Source organism: Podarcis bocagei, assembly GCF_964188305.1.
Source record: "Podarcis bocagei genome assembly, chromosome: 12".
NCBI lineage: Eukaryota > Metazoa > Chordata > Lepidosauria > Squamata > Lacertidae > Podarcis > Podarcis bocagei.
The window spans coordinates 59447123-59472527 of NC_138137.1; the positions used below are offsets into that span (position 1 = coordinate 59447123).

Genomic DNA, 25405 nt, shown 5'->3' on the forward strand with positions numbered 1-25405 from the left:
AAAAGGCTGGGTAAAATACAAAAAAAAGTCAGTCGAGTCACAGCAAAGGTTTAGAAATCACAGCAGTGAGGGGGGAGATTTGGGAAGGACGGAGGGGAAGGGGGGGGAAAGAGGTCAGGAGTGAGGCTAACCCAGGCATTATACAGACGGCAACGGAACACACAACCCAACACACACAATTCATGGGGGGGGGACACACTTGATAGAGGAAGAGTTTCGTCTTCTTGTGTATTCTTTATTATTACCCTTGTTTTTCCCGCTGTACAAAAACACATCAAAGCATGCTATGAAGTCGTTGGGGAAGGGGAAAGCAAAGAGAATGAATGATTACGAGAAATGAGCTTTGTACAAAGAGGGGGCAACCCTCGTCCTCTTAAATGTTTTATTCCGCCTTATTTCCGTTTCCCCCCTCCCTCCTCATTTCCTCTCTCTTTCTCTCTTTCTCTCTTTCTTTCTCTCTCTCCTTTCTTTCTCTTCTTCTGGGCTCTCATGTCAGGTTGTTCTGCAAGCAATTCACCTCCGAGTCGTCCGGCTCCCCTTTGCCGTTGTCCAGTTTGGGCGACATGGAGTTCTGGATGTTGAAGGACTCCTCGTCTTTCAGGCAGGACTTCAAGGGGTCTTGAAGCTTGTGGGGGGCATTGGGGTCGTCCTAAATTGTGGGGGGGCGGTCGGGAAGGGAGGGAGCAAGGAAGCGTGAGAGAGAGAAAAGGGAGTCAGTGCTGGAAGCGGCAATGGCAACAGAGATCTCAACTAGGAAGGCCTAGCACGGATGGGGGAAGCTTGGGGTCGGATCCTGGCGCAAAGGCCGCTAGCTGGCTGAATCCTATGCTTCGAGGTAAAAAACCACAAGCTCCTGAATCGTACAACTGTAGAGCTGGGAGGGACCCGTGAGGTCATCCATTCCAGCCCCCTGGGCTTAATCCCCAGGGATTCAGCAAGTGCCCCTGATCCTGGAGAGTCAATCAGCGCAGACAATAATGAATTGGATGGATCCATGCCCCGACTGGGTAATAAGGCAGCTTTTGGGGTTCTCATTCAAACCAGACCTCCATGAGGGCTAGAATCTTGTTTTTGGAGCCGGGCCCTAGTGTAGTGATCAGGTGGGATTGCCATGAGGAATTATAACAAATATAGAGTAAGCCATCTGTGTCAGCAATGAAAGCATTGCATTGACTGGGTTTAAACTATTTTGATAGGATTTCTGATCAATCCACACCTCTGCATCCCTGTTCCATTTCTCTTGCTTGACCAGTCATGTACACTGCCAGTTGCTTCGCCAGGCAGGCACCCTGGGTCATCAAAGACAGTGGGCAGTTTCTTTGATGTAGCTTTTCTGATACGTTAATCTTAGCCCCACGTGGGGTTTGTTGAAATGCTTAGAAGAAATCTGATTGGTTCTTACAAACACTCTGTAAAAAGCTCTTTTGTGAATAAAACGACCTGAGCCAGGGGGTGGAGGGAGAGATTATTATACGCACCCTTCCCAGAGTCTTGCTGGTTCAAGCCTCTGTGTGTATTCTTATTAATCAGAGTTCAATCCTTCCTTTACTTTGGAAATGCCTCACCCTAGCTCACTGGGAGAGCACCTCCTTTGAATCCAAGGTTTAGTCCCAAAAGGCACCTCCAGTTAGGGCTGGGAAAGCTGCCCTTCTGAGTTGATGGACGACAGCTGCCAGTCAGTGTGGGAAGTAGCTAGCTGGACCAATGGCCTGACTGTGCTCATGGCTATGGAACAGATCTCCACACAGAGAGGTTTTCCAGACACCCTAATCTGGAATGCGCTGAGCGAAGATCTTTCTGCCGGTCCGTGCCTTTTTAACCAATTCAACTGCCACTCCTCCCAGTTTTAAATCAAATTTTAAGCCTTAGGTTTTAAGTTTCAAGTTCTTTTGTTAAATTGCAACGGTTTTCCCTTGTCTCAAACTGCGGTTTAAGGTTTCTGGGTTTTCTCCTCCCTGATCCAGTCAGAGGACTCCGGTTACGTGGGGCGACTATAGAAATGTAGTAAAAAGCAAACATAACAACGTGGTATCAGCTACACTTCTGAGGACAGCATCAGGATTCTGGCAATTAACTCCAGGATAGTTTAGAGTACCAGGGTGCTGGTCTCAAATACATTTTATTTTTTTTTAACCTGGGTTACTGTGCATTTTAAATAAAGGTAAAAGTAAAGGGACCCCTGACCATTAGGTCCAGTCGTGACTGACTCTGGGGTTGCAGCGCTCATCTCGCTTTATTGGCCGAGGGAGCCGGCGTACAGCTTCCGGGTCATGTGGCCAGCAGGACTAAGCCACTTCTGGTGAACCAGAGCAGCGCACGGAAACGCCGTTTACCTTCCCACCGGAGTGGTACCTATTTATCTACTTGCACTTTGGCATGCTTTCGAACTGCTAGGTTGGCAGGAGCAGGGACCGAGCAACGGGAGCTCACCCCGTCGCGGGGATTCGAACCTCCGACCTTCTGATCGGCAAGCCCTAGGCTCTGTGGTTTAACCCACAGCACCACCCGCGTCCCGCATTTTAAATAAGGATGCTTTAATTCTCCAACGGCATTGTTCCTGGACGTTTTAATTCTGTTTGGATTTTGTGACGGATTTCATAGTTTTAAAATCCCTTCGGGAGCCAGCTTGGCAGATAAGCAGTATATATATTAATACAGTGGACTCTCGGAACGTAACTTCCGGGTTGAGAATGCGGCAACCCCGGAAGGATATACTTCTGTGTTTCGCCACACGCGCATGCACAGAAGCGCACTGTTCAGGTTGGCGGGCATTGCTGCCTCCTGCGGAAGGGAGTTCCCTGGTTTAATGGCGCACTGCGTGTGAAAGTCCATGCAGACGACATTTCGTATATGCTGCGTTTTTATTGTAGCGCAGTTTGAATACCACAGGATTCAAACCGAAATACAATTAAAAAGCCCAATATATATATATATAAGAAAGCTGGTGGATCATGGATTGGGACCTCCTGCTACGTGAGACAGCAGCAACTCCCTGGCAAATGCACATAGGATTGTGGAATTAATTTCTCTCTCTCTCTCTCTCTCTCCATATATATATGTCTGTGTTTCTGTCTATCTATCTATATCTATCATCTATCTATTTACAGTATATCTGTCTGTCTGTCTGTCTATCTATATCTATCATCTATCTATATCTGTCTGTCTATCTGTCTGTCAATAATAATAATAATAATAATAATAATAATAATTAAAAAAAATTATTTATACCCCGTCCATCTGGCTGAGTTTCCCCAGCCACTCTGGACAGCTCCCAATCAAGTGTTAAAAACAGTATCTATCTGTCTGTCTATCCATCCATCTATCCATCCATCCACACATATATATCTGTCTGTCTATCTATCTATATCTACCATCTATCTATGTCTGTCTGTCTGTCTGTCTGTCTGTCTGTCTATCTATCTATCTCTATGTATCATCTATCTATCTATCTATCCATCCATCTATCATCTATCTATATCTGTCTGTCTGTCTCTCTATCTATCTATCTGGATTGAAAAGTCCTCAGAGATTTGTGTGTGTGTCTGTGTGTGTGCTTTTTAATGAAGGGCGGAATATTAAATGCCTACAATAAATAAGCACACAAAAATAATGAAATAAATACCCTGAAACCCCCAGCTGAGGTCTGTCTGTTGACACCTCCATAGCGTCCCTGATGCTCTCTGCACATGCTCTGTGGCGTCCCCATCTCCCCCCCCAACCGCCCCCCACAGGCAGCACTGGAGAGAGGAAGCAGCAAGCGCATAGCAGCCTCGTGCCCCCACCCCGAGACCCCCGTGGCCAGACGTGGGTGTGGGCATGTGGTTGTCGGCACGCAGACAAGCAGGGTCCAAGCCCCCGTGAGGATGGACACAAGGGAGGCGGGGGGGGGCAGAAACATGGAAGGGAAGGAGGGGCAGGGAGCACATTCATTGGGGAAGCATCGCTCAGGCAAGCAACAGCAGGCTTGACAGTCCCAAGGGCCGGAACGAGAGATTTTGGGGGCCACATTCGACAACACCGCCCCCAATCGCTAATCATGTGCATCACCAGGCCAAACAGTTCATTTGCTGAAAGGCACAAGACCTTCATCGTTTCCTGCTTCTCGAAATATTTGGCCGCGATTCCTCCTCTGCAGCGGGGCTGGACTAGATGACCGCTGAGGGTCCCTTACGATATTTCAATTCTACGCGGCTGCCCCAAAGCTACTGGACATCCAGCGATGCATGTTTGGTGGTCATTTTTCTGACTGGCTGACTTTCAGGTAAAGGCATATAGAATTGCAACATTAATTTGTAGACTTGTCTTTTTAAAAATCTGGATAAAAGTGCATTTTATGCAAATGTGGTTGACTTTCCCAAAGGCCCTGGAAAAGAGGGTACGCAGGGACGCAGGCTCCGTGCACCAGATGAACAGAGGGGTGCAGAGAAACGCAGCCATGTGGGGGAACAGCGGAACAACTCCTGCATGAATCGGCCCCACCACTAGAGGGGGGCAGAGAGCTGCCCTTTTTAAAAGGATATAAAGGTAAAGGTAAAGGTAAAGGGACCCCTGACTGTTAGGTCCAGTCGCGGATGACTCTGGGGTTGCAGCACTCATCTTGCTTTACTGGCCGAGGGAGCTGGCGTACAGCTTCCGGGTCATGTGGCCAGCATGACTAAGCCGCTACTGGCGAACCAGAGCAGCGCACGGAAACGCCATTTACCTTCCTGCCAGAGTGGTACCTATTTATCTACTTGCACTTGACGTGCTTTCGAACTGCTAGGTTGGCAGGAGCAGGGACCGAGCAACGGGAGCTCACCCCGTCATGGGGATTTGAACCGCCAACCTTCTGATTGGCAAGTCCTAGGCTCATTGGTTTAACCCACAGCGCCACCCGCGTCCCTTTAAAAGGATATAATATGCAGAAAATGGTCAGCGGGTTGCAGCAACTCCCTACGAGGGGAAAGGTTGCATTTTCAGCTTGGAAGGGGAAAGGCAAGTATAACGGAGGATGTGGCAGAAATTTATACAGTGTGCATAGAGGAGGAATAATTTTTCCCCGTCCCTCTCTCATAATGGAAGAATGTGGGCATTCAAGGAAGCTGAGTGTTGGAAAGGGCAGAATTTTCACACGCAGTGTGCCATTAAACTAGGGAACTCCCTTCCGCAGGAGACAGTGACACCCACCAACGGAGACTAGATAAATCCACAGAAAAAGGATGCTTTCAAACACATCCAGCTGTCTGGATTCACAAGGGAGGAGTGTGCAAGTATCGAACTCAGGTCCCTGCCTTGTGCGAGTCCCACCGTGCCGCTGGGATAACTGGCCACTTCTTAGGAACTTACGGGGTTCCTGCCAGGGTGTTTCCTGGAGGAACCTACAGGTGAAACTCGAAAAATTTGAATATCATGGAAAAGTTCCTTGATTTCCACAATTCAACTTGAAAGGTGAAAGTGATATATGAGATAGACTCGTGACATGCAAAGCGAGATATGTCAAGCCTTGATTTGTTATCGTTGCGATAACGCACAGTTTATGAAAACCCCAAATTAACCATCTCAGAAATTAGAATATTCAAGGAAATCAGCAAAACAAGGATTGCAAATCGAGCAAGATTTGGACCTCTGAGAAGTAGAAGCAGATCTCGCTTTGCATGTCATGAGTCGATATCATATATTAGTTTCACCTTTTAAGTTGAATTACGGAAATCAAGGAACTTTTCCACGATATTCTAATTTTTCGAGTTTCACCTGTACTGAGCCACTAGCTCTTCCGACATTCGTATGGAACCTCCAGCTGCAGGGGCAGTCTATCTTCATCCCTAGGTTCTGTGGGGTGTTCTGACCCTGGGAAAACAGGGTACCAGTTTAGGTGGGCCTCTGGCCAAAGCCAGTGGGGCTGTTTTGGAGTTATCTCTGGTTGGGGGCAGCCAGACCCCCCCCCCGACTATTCCCCCATTGCAGGCACCGGCAATTTCTCTCGCTGGTGTTGGTCTGAGCGTGCTCTGGGGCAGGCAGTGGGGCGGGAGACGAGGGTGGGGGGCAGGAAGCATGCAGCAAGGGGGGGAGACGTGAAGAAGACGAGTTACCTGACAGATAATGTTATCATAGTAAGCCAATGCACGAGCATGAGGGGAGAGGTTGGAGGGGGTGTCACAAAATTTCCTTACATTTGGGTGCGAGCCCTCCGCAATTGTGGACAGCGAGAAGTTGTCGTTGTGGAGCTCAGAGGGGGTTCGGTATCTGCCGGCGGCGGGGAGGAGGAGGAGAAGAGGGGAAACAAACAAGAAGCAGAGAGAGGAAAGAAAGGAGAGAATCCGGAGGTCAGAAAGAGTCATCGCAGATTTGAAAGGCAATATTTCCAGGGAACTTTGAGTGCCTGCTACGCTGTTCAAACACAGTTACGGCTCCCAGTATGTTTCCGAGCACAATTCAAAGTGTTGGTGCTGACCCTGAAAGCCCTAAATGGCCTCAATTCCGTATACCTGAAGGAGCGTCTCCACCCCCATCGTCCACCCCGGACACTGAGGTCCAGCGCCGAGGGCCTTCTGGCGGTTCCCTCGCTGCGAGAAGCGAGGTTACAGGAAACCAGGCAGAGGGCCTTCTCGGTGGTGGCGCCCGCCCTGTGGAACACCTTCCCAGCAGATGTCAAGGCAATAAATATTTTACTTTTAAAAGACAACTGAAGGCAGCCCTGTTTAGGGAAGTTTTTAATGTCTGATGCTGTACTGTTTTTAATATTCAGTTGGAAGCCGTCCAGAGTGGCTGGGGAAACCCAGCCAGATGGGCGGGTTATAAATAATAAATTATTATAATAATTATTATACGTGGAAGTGAATGGCATAGAGTTGCACAAACAGAGGGCAGCTCCTGCAACCACTCTCTCTTTTGCACACCCAGCTGTACTCCCCTACCCCCCCCCCAAAAAAGCCTTCTCCTAAAATGAAGCAATCTAGCCGTTCGTTCCACAACTTTTTCCATGGGAAAAACCAGAGGTCACCCACACTCACTTTGCAGAGCAATGGTTCACCACCAGAACAGGTGAAGCGCTGGGAAGAGGTTGCCTCTGAGCAGTTGCAGAGTGCCTTTCACGCAGCAATCTCTGGCCAAATTTGCGCTTGCAGAGGAGAACCTCCCAGGAGGAAAGTTTCCTGCCTAAACCTCCTGACTGATTTTTGCCTCATTTTTGCTTAAAATGATTAACATTCACAGAATCCACAGAGTCAGAAGGGACCGACAATGTTGTGGCATCCCTGTGACCATCCATCTTTTTATTTTTCTTATTGTGGAGCTGGAATAATATTAATTATGACATATTGCTCATCATTTCTTATGACAATAACACGGGGGGCAGAAAACCCTCTTCGATAATGAATTGATCGATTGCCGATTCGTTTTTAAAAAATCACAGCAACAATTAAAGCAAATCAAAACAATTAAAAAACAATTTTAAAAATTGCAACAAAAAAACATAAAGTTGTGCAGTAGAAAATATACATCGTAAGACCCAGATGGTCGCCAGATTCTGTGTACAGATCTGTAGGCGCAGACCATCCCCCGACCCAAACGAGTTCGTTAAGAAAATCCCCAAACTCAGTTCCATGGGTGACTCTGGGTCATCTCTCTGCGGTAGTTTATCTGAAAGTGTCTATACGCTAATCGCATTTATAAATTTTAAATTTATTGTTGTACATGGTTTTAATTGTTTGTTTTCCTTCTGTGACTGTACCCTCAAGTGTGTTTTATAAGCTGGTCTCCGGCCGGAATAAATTATCTAAGCTAAGTTATACAGGAAAGTGAGAAACACATGCCAATCAACAACTGTGGAAAGCTCAAGGGCCACATTCTCTCCCATATAACCTTCTGGGGGCCACATTCCAATGGTGGAACAAAAGTGCTGCGGTTCCTGCATTTCAGGGGGGGTTGGACTAGATGCCCTCTCAGGGTCCCTTTGCAATTCAACCATTTTATGATTCCACGGCCTCATTCGCAAGGGGGGCGCGGTGCGCTTGGTGGCGGGAAGACGCGATCCACCGCCTTTTTGCGCCACGCTGCGTATCTCCCCAAAGGGAATTGTGTTGCTTCTCGCCAACGCTGCCCCCCCCCCGCTCTCAGATGACCTCTGGCCTCCCCCAAGATGCCGATGGAGGGAATCTTTCCCTTCGAAGACCCCCACCCCCGCCATACAAAGCCATCCCCCTCCCCACCCGATGGACAATACGGCCATCTGCTGTTGCCAAGCTCAGGCGCCCCCATGCAGAGCGCCAGCTGCTCAGTGCCCGCCCCCCCCCCACAAAGCTCTTTAAGGGAGCTGGAGGGAAGAAAGGGGGGGCATTGTGGCTGCGCACTCAGGCAGTTTTGGTTTTTTTTTTAAGGGGGGGGAACCAAGCTCATTTGCAAAAGAAAGAGCAGCGCATAGGAATGCAAGGCGCTCCCATGACCTCTGGCAGAAAGGGGCGCTCGGGAAGAGGGGTGGGGGCAGTTCCCAGGCTCCGTCCTTCCTCCCCCCCCCAACCAATGTGTTGTTGCTAAGACGCCAGGGACCCATCTCTGCACATATTAAGCACTGGAGACCCCCGCCCTGCCTGGACGGGACCCAGCTGAATCACACAACACAGAAACCCAGCGTGGATGTCAAGGCCCTAGAGAGAAGGGGCGAATAGCTGTCAACTTTTCCCCTTTTCTCGCAAGGAATCCTATTCGAATAAGGGAATTTCCCTTTTTAAAAAAAAGGGAAACGTTGACAGCTATGAAGGAGCGTCCCGTTCCAGAGCAATGTCTAGGCAACACGATGACCATAAACATACGTAATAAACAATCTTTATAGAATTCCTTCAAATCAGAAAAAGTTCGAAATGAAATCTTTAGTCTCAAAGTCTCTGGAAATCTTTAAATGAAGCGAGGTACCAGACTTTGTACGGTGGAAGACAAGCTGTGAAGCATTGTGTATTCAACAACGATGTCTAACACTGAACAGTGATTCCGGATATTGACTACTGTTTCGTAGAATTCTTCATCAGCGTGGTGGGTGGATATAGAATTGCTTCATAAACCCACCTTATCTCGAATGAATGTATGTAAATGAAAATATCAAATGCTGCGACTACATTATTACATGAACACTGTTCCACAGCATTTGATATTTTCATTTATATACATTCATTCAAAATCTTTCATTCATTGTTAAATACACAAAGCTTGTCTTCCACCGTACAATGTACAGAGACTTTGAGAATAAAGATGATTGGAAAAGATGAACTTTTTATGATTTGAAGGAATTCTATAAAGTTTCTATAAACTTCCCTAAACAGGGCTGCCTTCAAATGTCTTTTAAAGATAGCTGCTTATTTCCTTCACATCTGAAGGGAGGGTGTTCCACAGGTTGGGGGTCACTACCGAGAAGGCCCTCTGCTTGGTTCCCTGTAACTTCGCTTCTCGCAATGAGTGAACCGCCAGAAGGCCCTTGGAGCTGGACCTCAGTGTCTGGGCTGGACGATGGGGGTGGAGACGCTCCTTCAGGTCTACTGGGCCTTTGAGGCCGTTTAGGGCTTTCAAGGTCAGCACCAACACTTTGAATTGTGCTCGGAAACTTACTGGGAGCCAATGCAGATCTCTCAGGACCGGTGTTATGTGGTCTCGGCAGCCACTCCCAGTCACCAGTCTAGCTGCCGCATTCTGGATTAATTGCAGTTTCCAGGTCACCTTCAAAGGCAGCCCCACGTAGAGCACATTGCAGTAGTCCATTGAATTGGGTCCACAATGGCTAGAAACCAGCTTCTAAAGCAAGATTCACGTAGAGGCACCCTCAAAATTTTGCATTTTTGTGTGGAAGATATCGCACCCTGGGTTTTTGGACCTCCTACAAAATCGCGGCATGCAAACGGCCTTTGTGCTAAGTAGCTAAGCAGAACTTCCATATCCAGGAAGAGTCTATCTCTGGTTGCCAGGCGCTGAGCGCAAAGCGGAGGGGGCCAGCCTCCCTCAAGAGGGAGGCATCTGCATAGCCACTGCTACAGAAAGCGCATTGGGTCTGAAAGACTTGGGTGGCGATTATTAGATTCTGCCACGACAGGGAGCTTTGAAAAATGGCTCATCGCAGCCAGAAGTGAGAGGTCAGCTGGGATTCTCAGAGAGGGGGAGAGAGAGGGGGCCAGTTTTTTTGTTTGATGCAAACCCACTCTATCATTTTGCACCTTCCCAACAGGATACCACCGGGAGACTTTTGTTTCCCGGTGCCTGGGATGCGGTCATTCCCAGCGGCAATAACCACAAATGGCGTTGCCTTGGCGAAAAACGGCGATGCCCGTGACATGCAAAAAAGCCCCGTATTTTGGAGTTGTTCTACTGAAGGAGTAAGGGAAGAGCTCAAAGTGGATTCAGTGCCCAGAAGCTGCTGGCAACTACCTTTGCTCTCCCCCTCCCATGGCCCCCACCCCACCCCCACAGGTCTTGCCAGACAGTGCAAAGCACTCCTTGGTAATTACTGATGGCACTTTTGCAAAACAGCAATTAACCGCTCATTAGGGAGCTGGCCTGCTCAGACCCAGGAGGGGAAAGAGAGGAGAGCCAGGAGCTGGGATACAAAGCAGTAACCTTAGCGGAGAAGCAGCGCAGGAGCTCTCCCTCCTTCCCATCCTCCAGATGCTAAGTGGGGTTATGCAGGGTGAGCAGGCCTGCGCTTGCAGCCCCAACCGACCGGCAGGCAGCAGAGTTTCCAGCTTTCCTTAGCTCAACGTTGAGCATGAAGAAGAAGAACAGAGACCTGGGACAGGCTACAACTCGTGGGCATCCAATGAGGCCGAGGGCTGGAAGATTTCCTTAAGGTCCATGAATAATCATTGTTTAGAGGTCCCGGGCCCTAAGGAAGTCAGACTATCCTCCACCAGGGCCAGGGCCTTCTCAGTGGTGGCTCCAACCTGGTGGAATGCTCTGTCCCATGAGACCAGGGCCCTGCAGGATTTAACTTCCTTCCGCAGGGCCTGTAAGACAGAGCTATTCCGCCTGGCTTTCAATTCGAATTTAGCCTGATCTTTTATTCCCCTTCCTTCCCTCCCCCTCCCCTTTTTATGAAGATTACCCGCTCTGGGATCCCACAGCTAATTTTCCCCTGGTCTCCTCGCTGGCCCAAATAGGACTAACTTAGCCAGCTAGCCCTGGTGATCATCTAATGTTTATTGGATGAATTTCCCCCCTAAATTGATTTTGATTTATTTGTTGTTATTCACATTTTATACTGTATTTTATGCTGTTTTTGTTGCATCAATTAAGTGTTTTAAATTTGTTGATAGCCACCCTGAGCCTGGTTTTCTGAACCAGAAAGGGCGGGGTATAAATAATTATTTCAGGGTGGATGGAAGGAAGTTCTGCTGCACGCAAGCCCACGGTTAACCTATGGAACTCACTGCCACAGGAGGCAGGGATGGCCACCTAACCCAGATGGCTTAAAAAGAGGATTGGGCAAATTCGCGGTGGAGGAAAAGGCTATTGGCGATGGAGGCTGGGCTCTGCTTCCACGTTCGGAGGCAGCAAAGCTTCTGAATTCGAGTTGCTGGAAACCACAGGAGGGGAGGGGGCTCTTGGGTTCGGGACTGGCTGGGCGCAGAGGAGGGAGGGGAGGCACCAGTTGGAGAACCCCCAAGGGAAGAAGACTCAGAGCCAGGGGATTGCTGGTGGGACAACGATGAGTGGTCAGAAGGGGAGGACTGGGAAGAGGAGGTGTTGGAATCTGAAGAGGCGACAGGGTTTAGTGAGCGGGGAGAGTCAGTGGCAGAGAAGAGTCCAGACTCAGAGGCAGAAGCAAGAAAGGAGGGAGGCCAAGAGACAGAGATGAGCCTGGTTGGCAAAGAGTCACAGGTGTCTCTCCCGCCTGCGGCGCCAGCTTGTAGGTTTATGTTCTGACAGTTCCCTCACCTGCAGGCAAAAGCAGTCCAGCCCAGAAAGGATTCTGCCCCACAACTGCATGAAGTGGGTAGCCCAGTGAAGTACCACCCCCTGGAGGACAATGAGATTCCCTGGGGGATTCCCTAAGAGGCAAGGGGGCAAGAGGTGGGTGCTTGAAGTGGGGATTGAAGAGTCTTGCTAACTTCTCCGCAGTGGCTCCCCGACTGTGGGATGCTCTCCCCAAAGAAGTTCACCTGGCACCTTCATTACACACCTTTAGGTGCCAGGCAAAAACGTTCCTTTTTAACCAGGCCTTTGGGTGGCCTGATCAACATCCCATTCCCTTTTAAAATGTGGCTCTTTTGTGTGTTGGGGGGGTATAATTGAGTTATAGGGACGTGGGTGGCGCTGTGGGTCAAGCCTAGGACTTGCTGATCAGAAGGTCGGCGGTTCGAATCCCCGCGACGGGGTGAGCTCCTGTTGTTCGGTCCCTGCTCCTGCCAACCTAGCAGTTCAAAAGCACGTCAAAGTGCAAGTAGATAAATAGGTACTGCTCCAGCGGGAAGGTAAACGGCGTTTCCGTGTGCTGCTCTGGTTCGCCAGAAGTGGCTTAGTCATGCTGGCCACATGACCCGGAAGCTGTACGCCGGCTCCCCCAGCCAATAAAGCGAGATGAGCGCCACAACCCCAGAGTCGGTCACGACTGGACCTAATGGTCAGGGGTCCCTTTACCTTTACTTTATAATTGGGTTATTGCTTTTATTTTAATTTTATATTCTGTGATCCTTTTATGGGAACCGCCTTGAGACCTCTGGGTACAGGGCGGTATATAAATCCAAGAAATAATAATAATAATAAACAAGACATTGGGAAACTGGACTCGCTGCATCAAGCCCATCCGTCACGCTGGGAATTTACTGAGCAGTGAAGACGTTACTAAATGTGGCATCTAGTACTCTTGCTAGAGGACTTTGAGAAGCTGGCATCACAGATCAGGTTCACCAGGCTTGGCGGAGTAATTAAACTAAATAGTTTTAATTGGGTTTTCAGTGAATGTGCAATTAATGGCTGCTGTTTCGAATTTTATCTATGTCGTATTATCTTCCTTAGTGGGTCATGCAAACTGCTATTCTGATAAATTCTTTTTTATATATAAAGGGGGGGGCAGTTATGAAAAATGCCGCTGTGTGCATTTTTCAGAATGGTCTCCCCCCTCCCCTTCCACTCTGTTTCACCTCTTTCTCTGATGTCACCCAGGAAATTTACAGCCCTGAGGAAGAGGCGAACTGACAGGCGCTCCATCCCGGGCACACACAACACTTGGCGTTTCTCCCAGCCGGAAAACTCCCGCCCCATAAATCACAGGATGGGGACGGGAGCAGGGATCCCACAAAGCCTGCCATTGATGGCAGGATCAGGCCAAAGGGGGTGCACCCAGTCCACCATTCTGTCCTCACTGTGGCCAACCACATGGGAAACCTGCAAGCGGGATCTGAGCGCAAGAGCAACTGGAATCCAGATAATAATAATAATAATAATAATAATAATAATAATAATAATAATAATAATAATAATAATAATAATTTATTATTTATACCCTGCCCATCTGGCTGAGTCTCCCCAGCCACTCTGGGCGGCTTCCAATCGAGTGTTAAAAACAATACAGCATTAAATATTAAAAAGTTCCCTAAACAGGGCTGCCTTCAGATGTCTTTTAAAAAGAAGATAGCTGCTTATTTCCTTCACATCTGAAGGGAGGGCGTTCCACAGGGCGGGCGCCACCACCGAGAAGGCCCTCTGCCTGGTTCCCTGTAACCTCACTTCTCGCAGGGAGGGAACTGCCAGAAGGCCCTCGGAGCTGGACCTCAGGGTCTGGGCTGAACAATGAGGGTGGAGACTCTCCTTCAGGTATACAGGACCGAGGCTGTTTAGGGCTTTAAATTGCTGTCTCTAACCACAGATGCAGAGCATAGCTATCCTGGCTAAGAGCCCTCAGTAGCCCTCTCCTCCATGATGAGAAACATGTGTTGCTCCGCCCACTTTTGCCCCAGGCCCCGCCCACTGCAAGCATGCGGCTCTTGCAAGGTGGTCCAGAGATGAGTGTAGCCCTCAGGACTAAAAAGCCAAAACACACACACATCCGGCACCTCTGCAATAAAAGGACGAAGATGAAACCTTTTCCAGGAACGTCCCTCTCCCTACTCTTCCTTGCCAGTCAGCGATCGCACCATTTAAAGATGGAGTTAGCTCTTCATTAGCAAAAAACCAACTTGGCTGAGCAAAGCAGCTCATTCCCAGGAGCCTTCCTCTGTGAAAATCAGTTGCCGAGTCCCGACCTCCTCTCCGGGGATTTCCCAAGCGATTTGAGACTGCGCCTGCATGAGGCCAAACTCTCCTCCGCCCTGTTCATGCCTCTCTTGGTTCTGGGAGACAAGGCAGGAGGAGAGCTTGTCACAGCAGCAGGAGTAGCTTCTTCCCCAGCCAGACCCATCTCTGCCTCTTGGCCCCCCTCCTCTCCTGCCTCAGCCTCCAATTCTGGACTTCTCTCTGCCACAGACTCTCCCCGCTCACTAAACCCTGTCACCTCTTCAGATTCTGACACCTCCTCTCCCTCTTCGTCGTTCCACCACCCTTCCCCGGGCTCTGTGCCTCTTCCCTGGGGGGTGTTCCCCAGCTGGTTCCTCCCCCTATTCCTCTGCGTCCAACCCACCCATGACATTGACACCCACCCACCAAAAAACCTGCCCAGCCCCGCCCCGCCGCCACTCACTTGGTCTTGCGCAATTTGCTGTTTTCGGTTTTGAGCAGGTAGAGTTTCTTGGCGAAGAAGACAGTCATCATGAAGAGGAGGAGGACCACCAGGGCGGCAGAGCCCACGGCGATGCACATCACCTGGAAGTCGGTGATGATGGACTCGCAGCGGATGCCTTTGTGCCAGATGTAGTCCTGGGTGTTGCACCTGCGGGGCGAGAGGCAAAGCGAGGTCTGGTCAGCAAAGGGGGAGCCTGGGAAAGGCATCAATCCCACTACTACTACTACTACTACTAATATCTGGTAATAATAATAATAATAATAATAATAATAATAATAATAATAATAATAATAATATCTGGACTGTCTCGCCAGAGTGGTGCATGCTCTGGTTATCTCTCGCTTGGACTACTGCAATGCACTCTATGTGGGGCTACCTTTGAAGGTGACCCGGAAACTACAACTAGGGCTTTCAAGGTCAGCACCAACACTTTGAATTGTGCTCGGAAACGTACTGGGAGCCAATGTAGGTCTTTCAAGATCAGTGTTATGTGGTCTCGGCGGCCGCCCCCAGTCACCAGTCTGGCTGCCGCATTCTGGATTACTTGGTGCCAACACTGGGTTCGAAAGCTATGCCTAGCTCAGCTTAGTGGCACAAACAGGTCACCAATGTGGGGCTAGGCTCAGTATGCGAACCAGCCCCACATTGCAGCAGCAACCTATTTGCTTGTTTTGTCAAATTTATACGCCGCTCAAATGCAAAAATAAAATCCTTGAAAGAGGTTGACAAAAGGGATAGAACCATAAGAAAACTACATCATACCTCGGGTTACAGATGCTTCAGGTGGCGTTTTTTTCGAGTTACAGATGCGCTGAAACCCAGAAGTACCGGAACGGGTTACTTCCCGGTTTTGGCGGTCGCACATGCGCAGAAGCGCTGAATAGAGCTTTGCGCATGCGTAGAGGTACCAAATTGCATCCCGCAGATGCGCCACTGCAGGTTGCGAACGTGCCTCCCGCACGGATCACGTTCACAACCCGAGTGTCCACTGTACTAAGCAAAATTAGGAATGGTAATTTCAGACGTCGGAAAGTTAAAATTACAATTGAGGCTTGCACCAGCTTTCTAAACCTCTGAATGTTTTTATCAGGCGCAGAAGAATCCACAGTGCAGGTGCTCGCTTAATATCAACAGGCAGGGAGTTCGTCTAAGTGCCGCCACACTCAAATATTGAGCTCTTACAAATATTGAATGGGACTTATTCGCCACCTGCCAGTTCCAGCAATTGAAGCCGGTTCATGTGGGGTGAGGCAATCTTGCGGGTAAACTGGTCCCAAATTGTTCAGGGCTTTATATACTGATAGTAGCACCCTGAACCTTGCCCGGTAACAAGCTGGAACCCAGGGCAGGTATCTGAGCCCAGGTGGGATAGGCTGGCAAGGCCTCACTCCTGTCAGCAATCGGGCTGCAGCATTCTGCGCTAACTTGCAGCTGTGGATCAAGAGAAAGCGAAGCCCCCAAGTACAGCGCCTTGCGCAATAATGTTAGGGCGGCCTCAGCTGCTGCACCACACAGAGGACCCTAGCTTCCCCCAAGCTGGTGTCGTTTTGGACTACAACTCCCATCATGCACCTGGTTGGGGAACGCTTTGCTAGACTATCATGCCGGGTGGATAAAAATCAATGATTGTTTTTTTTAAAAAAAATAATATGATTTTCTAAATTCAAATCGGATTTTTTTTAAAAAAATTATTGGATTTTTAAAATAAAATGCTTTTGGAGGAAAAATCTTTCTAAATATAGTTTTCTATTTAAGTTACATCGTAGTCCAAAGGCTATTCATCAGGAAATAAGGATTTGTTTTAAGTTTTTCACGTGTGCTAAAACTCAGTCTGAATTAAAAAAAATAAATCGTTTAACCACATCAGTTAACAAACATGGCTACATATGCTGTAATGTTATTGTTTTAGTTAAATAAATGGTTTAAATTGTTATCAAGGAAATGATTATTTTTCTTCTTCCAGTAAAGTACAGCAGAAAAGTTGTCCAAATATAAACAGCTATTAAACCTCACACTGATTTCATAATTATCTGTTTATTTCTAATAGTGTAACCAAATCAGTAATTTTTGATATAAACTATTCTGAAAAATTATTATTCTAGAAATGAAACCTTCATCTGGCTGTAAATATTAAGATTATACCAGCAAGAATGAGTCCTTCTGTAAAAAAAGAGATTTAAATCAAGTCTTACTGACCAGTGATTTAAATCGTGATTTGATTTAAATCAAATCCACCCTGCTACCATGTGTGTGTCCAGGCCTCTTAACGGAATAAGAATGAGGGCAGGGAGACAGCCTCGGCCCTCCAGATATCGCCGAACTACAACTCCCATCGGCCCCATGGCCAATGGATGATGGGATTTGTAGTTCTGCAACACCCAGAGGGCTGAAACCTGCCCACCACCGACTTCTTTATTTCTCATGCTTCACACTCCCAGCATGGCTAATGATAATTTTACAAAATGCAGTGCAAAAACAAAGTTTAAAAAACCCCCCACAATGCAGAATAAAACACTATCATGCAATACATGCAGATTTTGCAACGGCATCCAAGGCTTGCTGGGGAAAAGGATTAAGCTGGAAATGCTCATCCCATCAGCCCAGAAGGACCAAGAAAAACACAGGGAACCCACAGGTGGGTGTATCAGCCTTAGCAACCTGCGACTCCGGTATTGCTGGGGTTGGACTAGATGACCCCCCTTGGCCCCTCCAAAACCAGACAATTGTACGACTTTATGAATGCACAGCACACACCACAGCCACTGAACCAGCAACCCTTCCCCTGTGGCACACCAATGAGGAGTGAGGCAGAATCGGAACTCGCCTCCCATTTGCGCTTCAGGATTTTTGCCGGATTGCAAAAGGGGTGCGTCTCCCGCAGAGGACCCCTAGCCAAGCTCTGCTCCCAGGGCGCCCCGTGACTCGCCCCTCTGGATACAGCGCGCCTTCTTCCCGCCACCGCTGTCTGTCAGAGCTGATTAGTGACTCAGGGAGAGCATCCCCTCAGCGTGGCTCTGACCTAATTCCGGCTCGGCTGAGCAGGCAGGGTGCTGTGGGGGCAGGGAGCACCCGGGAAATCCCTCCCCCTTCTCCGCTCAGCAGGCAGCCGCCGAGACGCCTTCGGGCTGCCTCTCGCAACCTTGGGTCGGGCAGAGGGCACGGGGCTGAGACAGCATCGCACCTACCTCCCAGGGTCGTCGTAACGGGCGTCAGAAGCAAAGCGCTCAGGGCACACCTTTCGGAGACCAAAGAGCATCGTCCTGCGCACCCAGGGTTCAAATCCCGACTCGGTGTGTGACCTTGGGGGCCAGTCCCTGCCTCGCAGGGTTATTGTGGGGGGGCATTGAACGAGGAGGAAGGGGGGAAACCACAGATGCCACCGTGAGCTACTCAGAGAAAAAGGTGGAATATAAAATGCAATAAATAAAAATAGGAAATGCAAGGGGGGAGGGCGTGAAATGGAAAAACAGGAGTTCAGGGGCAGGAAGAGGGAATGGCATGGGATATCCAGCAAGAACCCGTGGTTGATGGGGGAACTCCACGCTGCAACACTTCGTTGCAGTTCTTGAAAATACAGTGGTACCTCGGGTTAAGTACTTAATTCGTTCTGGAGGTCCGTTCTTAACCTGAAACTGTTCTTAACCTGAAGCACCACTTTAGCTAATGGGGCCTCCTGCTGCTGCCACGCCGCCGGATCATGATTTCTGTTCTCATCCTGAAGCAAAGTTCTTAACCGAGGTACTATTTCTGGGTTAGCGGAGTCTGTAACCTGAAGCGTATGTAACCCGAGGTACCACTGTACAGTAGAACCTTGGCTTACGTTACTAAACTTCGGGTTGCAAAAGCAGCAAACCCGGATATATTTTTCCGGGTTTCGCCGCTCATGCATGTGCAAAAGTGTACCGCGTGCATGCGCAAAACAGGCACCTCTGGTTGTGGAAAACTCAGGATCCGACCAGAGCTCTGGAACGGATCCCGTCCGCAACAGGAGTACCACTGTACTGTCTGTGTCTGTCACCGATGGGCAAACTGCAGTCAGGATGATGGGCGGTGTAGTCCAATAACGTCTGGAGGGCCACAGGTGCCCCATTCCTGCTTCAGGTCGATGAGACCGTTCCCTAAAGCTCCATCACAGTCCAGTATGACCCCAAACCCCACATTACTGCATTGCAAGGGGTTGGAACAGATGACCTTTGGAGCTCCCTTCCCACTCTATAATTCTCAGATAACTCAGGATATGGGGTCAGCAAACAGGAGTGGGTTCCCACCTGGGGGTGCCGGATGAGATCTCCCAGATTTAGCCCGCATGCCAAGAGGGATGCGCCCCTTTTCTTCCACATTAAGTGGCGAACTGGCTCCCGGTGGAGTACAGGGTCAGATTTAAGGTGCTGGTTTTGACCTTTCAAGCCCTTCACGGCCTAGGACCCTCGTACCTACGGGACCGCCTTTCCCAGTATGCCCCATGGAGGACCTTAAGGGTCCATAAACAGCAACACCCTAGAGGCCCCGGGCCCTAAGGAAGTTAGATTGGCTTCAACCAGAGTCAGGGCCTTTTCAGTGCTGGCTCCGGCCTGGTGGAACACTCTGCCTCATGAGACCAGGGCCCTGCAGGATCTGATTTCTTTCCTCAGGGCCTGTAAGACAGAGTTGTTCCGCCTGGCCTTTGGCTTGGAGCCAATTTGATTCCCTCCCCCTCTTTCTTTTTCCTTTCTCCTCCTGTGATGAGGCTGCATTTTAATATTTTAATGTTCCAATATTTTAATTGTTGTATTTTAATCTTGTTTTTAAGTTGTATTCATTCAACTTATTTTTATTATTGCTTGTTAGCCACCCTGAGCCCGGCCTTGGCTGGGGAGGGCGGGGCATAAATAAAAATAATAATTATTATTATTATCATTACCTCCCATTCTATGGAGAAAGAGTGCAAGGCGTGCGGTCTCTGCTGCGATGAAGGCTGAGCCAATCCTTCTCCTCCGCTCCCCTACCTGCCTGCTCTAAGACACCCCCCATGCTCTCCTAGTTGGGAACCTTGCAAGGCAGCACATGACTTGCACATCAATCTTGCCACGTTGGGTATTTGGTTCATTATGCCATAAAGCAGGCCACTTGCCCCTCTGGCACAGTTGTCATCCAAAATACGGAGCCTCGAGGTTCCTGGTACAACCGGAGTGGTTGCTAGAGCCATAAAAAGGATCGTGAGCATTCTAAACAAAGACGAAACTTTGGAACTCCCTATCCAGCACCTTCGCTGGACTCTTTTCCGCACATGTTAGAAACATCCTAGTTTAGACAGGTCCACTCAGATGTTTAGAAAGGCGGTGCAACTTTTCATCTGTTTTTGGTCCATTGCTACTTTCAATTATTGCGGCCATTTTTCCTTATGGATAATTTTATCCCTTCATCTTTCTTGAGGCTTTTGCTTTCTTACAACCAGGCAGCATACAAATCTGATGAAATAAATAAATAAAGCCCAAACTCCCTGCAGTTAGAAAACTAGCTCAACAGGGAGCGGTCTAGGCTAAAACCGTTGCGCCTGATGCACTGGTCTTCTTACTTGAAGGGGAGCTTTGTGTGTTTTCACACAGGGGGGCGTTGAGTTAACGGAACTCACCCATTTGAACTATGAACTGGTTCCATCCACTCTGACCAGCTGGGAATTCAAACCCCTCGCCCTGTCACATGTGGAGACCAAGCTGAAGCCAGTTTTGGGTGGAGGAGGAATCTATGCTCCAAAACCAAGCTGAGCATGCCTCATCCCAGACCTTTTAAGGCTTCTACTCACAGTGGAAGGAGACTTAAATTTCAGCAGCACCCCGGGTGTCGCTAAAATCCCCCCTTGCCTTTCATGCTCCCTTCACCGTCCCAGTTGTGGTGCCCCCTGCAGCGCAGCCACAGCTGCCTCTGCTACTCCCACCTCACCTGCCAGGGAAGCCCCGCCCACTTCCAGGTAGCGCCTCACCTGCAGAAGGCCCCCAGGTTCTCCACCAGGTAGCACTGGCCCCCGTTGTGGCAGTAACTGGGGAAGGTGTCGCACATGGATTTGCAGGAGTTGTTGTGCCGGACAAAACCACTACGGCATTCGGTGCTGTTCTCCACGACGCCCAATAGGCTGAGGTCCCGGCCAACTTCTGCCGGACGGGGTCTGGGGGTGGCCCTGCCGCCGCCCCCCGTGATGACAAAAGTCTGCAGAGGTGGGACGACGTAGTGGCGGCTGGTGGGCTCCGCTTCTTGGATGGCGGTGTGGATCTTGGGTGTAGCCGGCGTGGGGACCCTAAAGCCGTTTTCATCCTCCAGATCCCTGGCCAGCCCTCCTCCGCCGTCTTCCTCCTCCTCCTCTTCCTCCGGCTCGTCCAGGTCTTCCTCATCCCCGTCGGTGTAGAAGGAAGTAGTGGGGTAGAAATCGGACTCGTCGAAGGGCGTGAAGTCATCGTAGAGGTCGTGTAGGGACCACGACATCCCTTTGTCATCCACCGGTTTCCGCTTGGTGGAGTCCAGGCCGGCCCCTCCAAGCCGCTCCCCGTCAAACAGGTCATAGTAATCGATGTCGATGATCTCGGAGGCCAAAGGGTCCTGCGACGGCTTCGGGGAGGCCTTGACCGGAGGCGTGACGGCCGTCCGCGGGGTCTCGGCGCCCGGCCAGCTCCGGTCGGTGCGGCCTTGCGCGCCCTCGGCCGGTGAGCTGCTGGAAGACTCCACCCACAGCTCCAGAGGCTCCTCCTTCTGGGCGGAGTCTTGCTCTGGGACCGCCCCACCCTCTTTGGGGGCCGGGACGTTGGTCCTCGTGGGAGACGCCAGCACTGCCACCCCAAACGTGTCGAGGAGGAGGTCCGTCTCGGCCGAACTGTGGCCCAGGCCTGCGGGAGAGCTGGCCTCTGGCGCAAACTTGGGGGTCGTGGTCCGTTCTGCCAACTCCCCTTGATCCGGGGAGGCCTTGGCGGGCTGGTCCCCGCTACCGGCTTCCTCTTGGCTTTCTGGGGTGGCGTGGGGGCTCCCCGCTGCCCCGTCCTTCCCGTCAAGTAACTTCCAGGCCCCCTCCTGCCCCTGCGCCGGCTGGGCAAATCCGGTTCCGCCCGACAATGCTTCGAGGGGGCCCTTGCCCTCGCGTCCCCCCAAAAAAGCCTGGCTGAGAGTCCCTCCGGGGCAGCCCAGACAGAGGCCCGAGACGTTTTTCTCCTCCTCCATCTCTCCAGAAAAGTACCTCACTGTGACGCTTGCCCCTTGGGGGCTGCCAGCAGCTGGGATGTCAGAAGCGACGGCGTCTCCTCCATCGCCGCCTGGGAGAACGGCAGGTGGTTTGAGCTGAGATTCCTTCGCTCCCGCTGCCTGCGAGGCTTTGGGGGTAGAGGCGTTCCCTCCTCGCCAGGCGCTGGGTCTCGGTGGCGAGGGATTCTCCTTCCTCGGAGACGGCGCTCTGCTCACAGCGGCCGGCCTGCTTTGCCAGGGGGCTCCTCGGACGTCAGTGGCGTTGGGGGATCTTGCAGGTTGCTCAGAGGCTGCAGGCAAGAAAGGCAGAAGGGCTTGTGAGTGGGGAAGAATGCAAGCGGGAGAGGCGCTCCTCCCCGTGCACACGGAGGTGTTGCTTAGCTCCCTCCCCAAAATAAGAACCGAAAAAGAGCCCTGCAGGATCAGGCCCAGCCAGCTTCCTGTCCTCATAACCTGATACATAGAATCATAGAAAAGTCAGAAGGGACCTCGTGTGTCATCTAGTGTCCGTCATGCTCTGACAACTGAGCTATAAACTGCATCAGGGCAGAGCAGGGCAGTTGTCTCAATGCAAAACCCGCAAGCACGACCCGGGCGCAAGAGCACAGCCATTGTGGGCTGTTAGCCCTTGATGGCTCTCTCCTCCACGAATCTGCCCAGTCCTATCTCAAAGTCACCTAGTTTGGCCACCAGTGCCTCTTGTGGAAGGGAGTTCCACAGATCAACTCAGCGCTGCGTGAAGAAGGACTTTATTTCATCCGCCCTGAATCTTCCAACATTCAGCTTCTCAGACCCCTCTGCTTTTCCAAACCCCAGAACCTCCTATGGACAATTCCAGCGCATCGAATGGTACTTTCCCTATTATATATATATATATATGCGTGTTCCTCCTTGCCGCGGAGTCAAAAATAGCAGCGGTCTCGGCTCACGGCTCATTCCCACACATTCTGGTTGCCTGATTCAGCTTTTCTCCTTCCCCCTCTTTCCCAGTGTAGTAGAGCAGAATTAATCACTTGGAAGGTGGGGGGGGGGAGAGAAGAAGCTGGCTGGTTGTAGCGAGGAGAGGGGTGTAAATATGGGAAATGTCTTTGGCGCTAACAGTCGCCTCGGGGTTTATTTACCAAATCGGTGGACCTCTCCCCCAAGGAAGGAAGGAAGGCAGCCTGATCAACCTTCGGGAGAAATCCTTCCTTCCATCCATGGGCAAAGGGTGGGCTCCCTCTGACAAGACCCCCCACCCACCCACCCAGTGTTCTAATTTTGGCTTCCCTGAGAAAGATCTCGGGGTTTTTTCCGAGGCTTAAGACAAAAGCGAACAGAAAAAGGAGGGCGGAATGGAAGAGAAGCCACTGCAAAACAGAAATAAGGGGTTCTAGAGGTAGGAAACACCCCTCCTCAAACCAGGGGAAAAATAAATACAGGAAGGAGGGTGTCTGGTTTTTGAGCATCCAGGACTGGGGGTGTGACTGAAGAAGAGGACTGCAGGCAAAACCAGCTGGAGAAGAGGGATGGAGAGATCCCAAAAGGGTGGACATCACCTCCATGCCTACACACAGACGCGCGCACACACACCTCAAGTCAGCACCTGTCTGACTGGTCATCACCAGATCCTAGAACAGGTGGACCTCCTGGTCTGATCCTGCCAGGCAGCTGAGCTGTCTTGCAGGGGAAACAATTCATTTTGCATCCCCCCCCCCCCCTGGAAGGAAGGTCTGACTGAGTCACTGGGGTTTGTGGCCTTCTGACCTGAAAATCCATAGATTTACACATCCGAACCTGGCAGCAGCAGGCAGGATAATTCTCACTCCCTTCCAAGCGTCTGGGGTTTATTTACGACAGGACACGGTCAGCGGGGGACTATTCAGATCTCTTCCACCATCAAGCAAGACCCGCATTTTTTAAGAAATAAAGGGACTCTCTTTTTGCATTCATTCGATCTTCGACAGATTTTTTTTTGGGGGGGGGGTGCAGCCAAGAAAGGCACAGGGGGTCTTCGATGTTGCACCACCACCACCCCTGACTCGTCTGCAACGGAATCACCAGGACGTGATCCGGTGCGATTCCGCATTTCGCTGCGATCTCCCGCCGCTGCCGCCGCCCGCCCCTCCCCCTGCCCTCCAGCTCTCCATTTGCCACAGCCTCCTTTTCTGGGGGGGGGGGGATACGGACACACACACCCCAAAATACATTTGCAGGGGAGGGGAAGCAGGGCGAGGAGAGTGTGTGGATTTTGTAACACGTGTCTTGCATTGCAACTAACGCCGCCACCAAATCACTCAACAGACATCCCCGAAAGCATCCTCCAAAATGAGGGGTGGGAGGGGGAGAGGAGAAAAAGGAGGGGTGGGAATCATTTTTTTGGGGGGGAGGGTCTTCTCTTCCCACCCCAATGTGGCCATTTTGCACCCCCCCAGCCCTAACAGTCCCCCACCCCACTTCTTGAAAAGGCTCCCCCAGTTTTCTTAACCATTGCCAAAAAATAATAATAATGCGCCCTCCTTATTTTTTGCGCGAGGGGAGTGGTCGGGGGTGGGGGAGAGACCAGACTGTCTGGGTTGGGGGGGCGGTTCCCCCGTTGCAAATTCCACCCCCCACCCAAAAATAGACCCCCCAAATATTTGCAACCCAGAAAATATCCAGGTAGAGGAAAAGGGTGGAATCTGGGGATGGGTGTGTGTGTGTGTGTGTGTTGGCGTCTCCATCCCACCCCCCAATTCCCCTCGCCCCCACCTACCCGCGAGGAGGCCCGCCAGCGCCATCAGGCCGGCGGCGGCGAAGGCGAGCCAGGCGCGCCCCATGCTCCGTGCACCCTCGGCCGCGTCCCGCCCTCGGCAGGAGGCTCCGCGCGCTGCTCCGGCTGCCGCTCAGCGCCGGCGGACGCCCCGCCGCATGGCGCGCCCAGCCGCGCCCCCCGAGATCAGCGCCCAGACGCCGCCGCCGCCGCCCAGCCGGCCCGAGGAGGAGGAGGAGGAGGATGCCGCCGCCGCTGCCCCATCGTCCCCCGGCCGCCGCCGCCGCCGCCTCCAGCCCCAGCTCCAGCGGCAGCAGCAGAAGCGCCGGCCCCGCCTCGCCGCGCGCAGCGCCAGGAGCCGCGGAGCAGGAGGAGGAGAGAGGAGGAAGGAGGAGGCGCTTCTGCAAGGAGGATTACGGTGCCCGCGGGAGAGGGGGGGGGGGGAGACAGACACACACAGACTCACACACACATGCACATGGGCGCGGAGGCGCGGGCGCGCGCAGCAGCCCCCCTGCCCAGTTGCAGCCGTTGCGCTCTTGCAGTTGCAGGACGCGCCGGGCGCTGCTGCAATGCATGCGCGCCCCTGGGCACGGTTTAGAGCTGGGGTGGGATATAGGGAAGGCATTTGGGGAAGACGGAGGCTGGAAGCGTTGGAGGGGGGTGGGTGCGAAAGGGGGGCGCAAAACCCCGGAGAGGGGGCGGCCAGAGGGAGGACCGTGGAGAGGTGGAAAGGGACCCCCAGTTATCTAGTAGTTGCAGCCCCGTGCAATGCAGGAAATTGGGAAGAAATGGAATGA

General features: G+C 51.2%; 1 protein-coding gene across 2 annotated transcripts; it reads right to left on the minus strand.

Moving 5' to 3' along the window:
* Window positions 1-425: 425 nt before the first annotated feature.
* CSPG5 (chondroitin sulfate proteoglycan 5) lies at window positions 426-24756 on the minus strand. Of its 2 annotated transcripts, none has more exons than XM_081163626.1 (5): window positions 24609-24756; window positions 20631-22164; window positions 14630-14818; window positions 6069-6222; window positions 426-649 (listed from the first exon to the last, which is right to left on the minus strand). In XM_081163626.1, exons 1-5 carry the CDS (start codon window positions 24670-24672, stop codon window positions 488-490), a joined length of 2103 nt encoding a protein of 700 aa, XP_081019752.1. In that variant the 5' UTR covers window positions 24673-24756; the 3' UTR covers window positions 426-487. The 2 variants fall into 2 exon arrangements, with proteins under 2 accessions (XP_081019752.1, XP_081019753.1); XM_081163627.1 differs by having other exon boundaries at window positions 6150-6222; window positions 24609-24755.
* Between the last annotated feature and the right edge of the window lie 649 nt (window positions 24757-25405).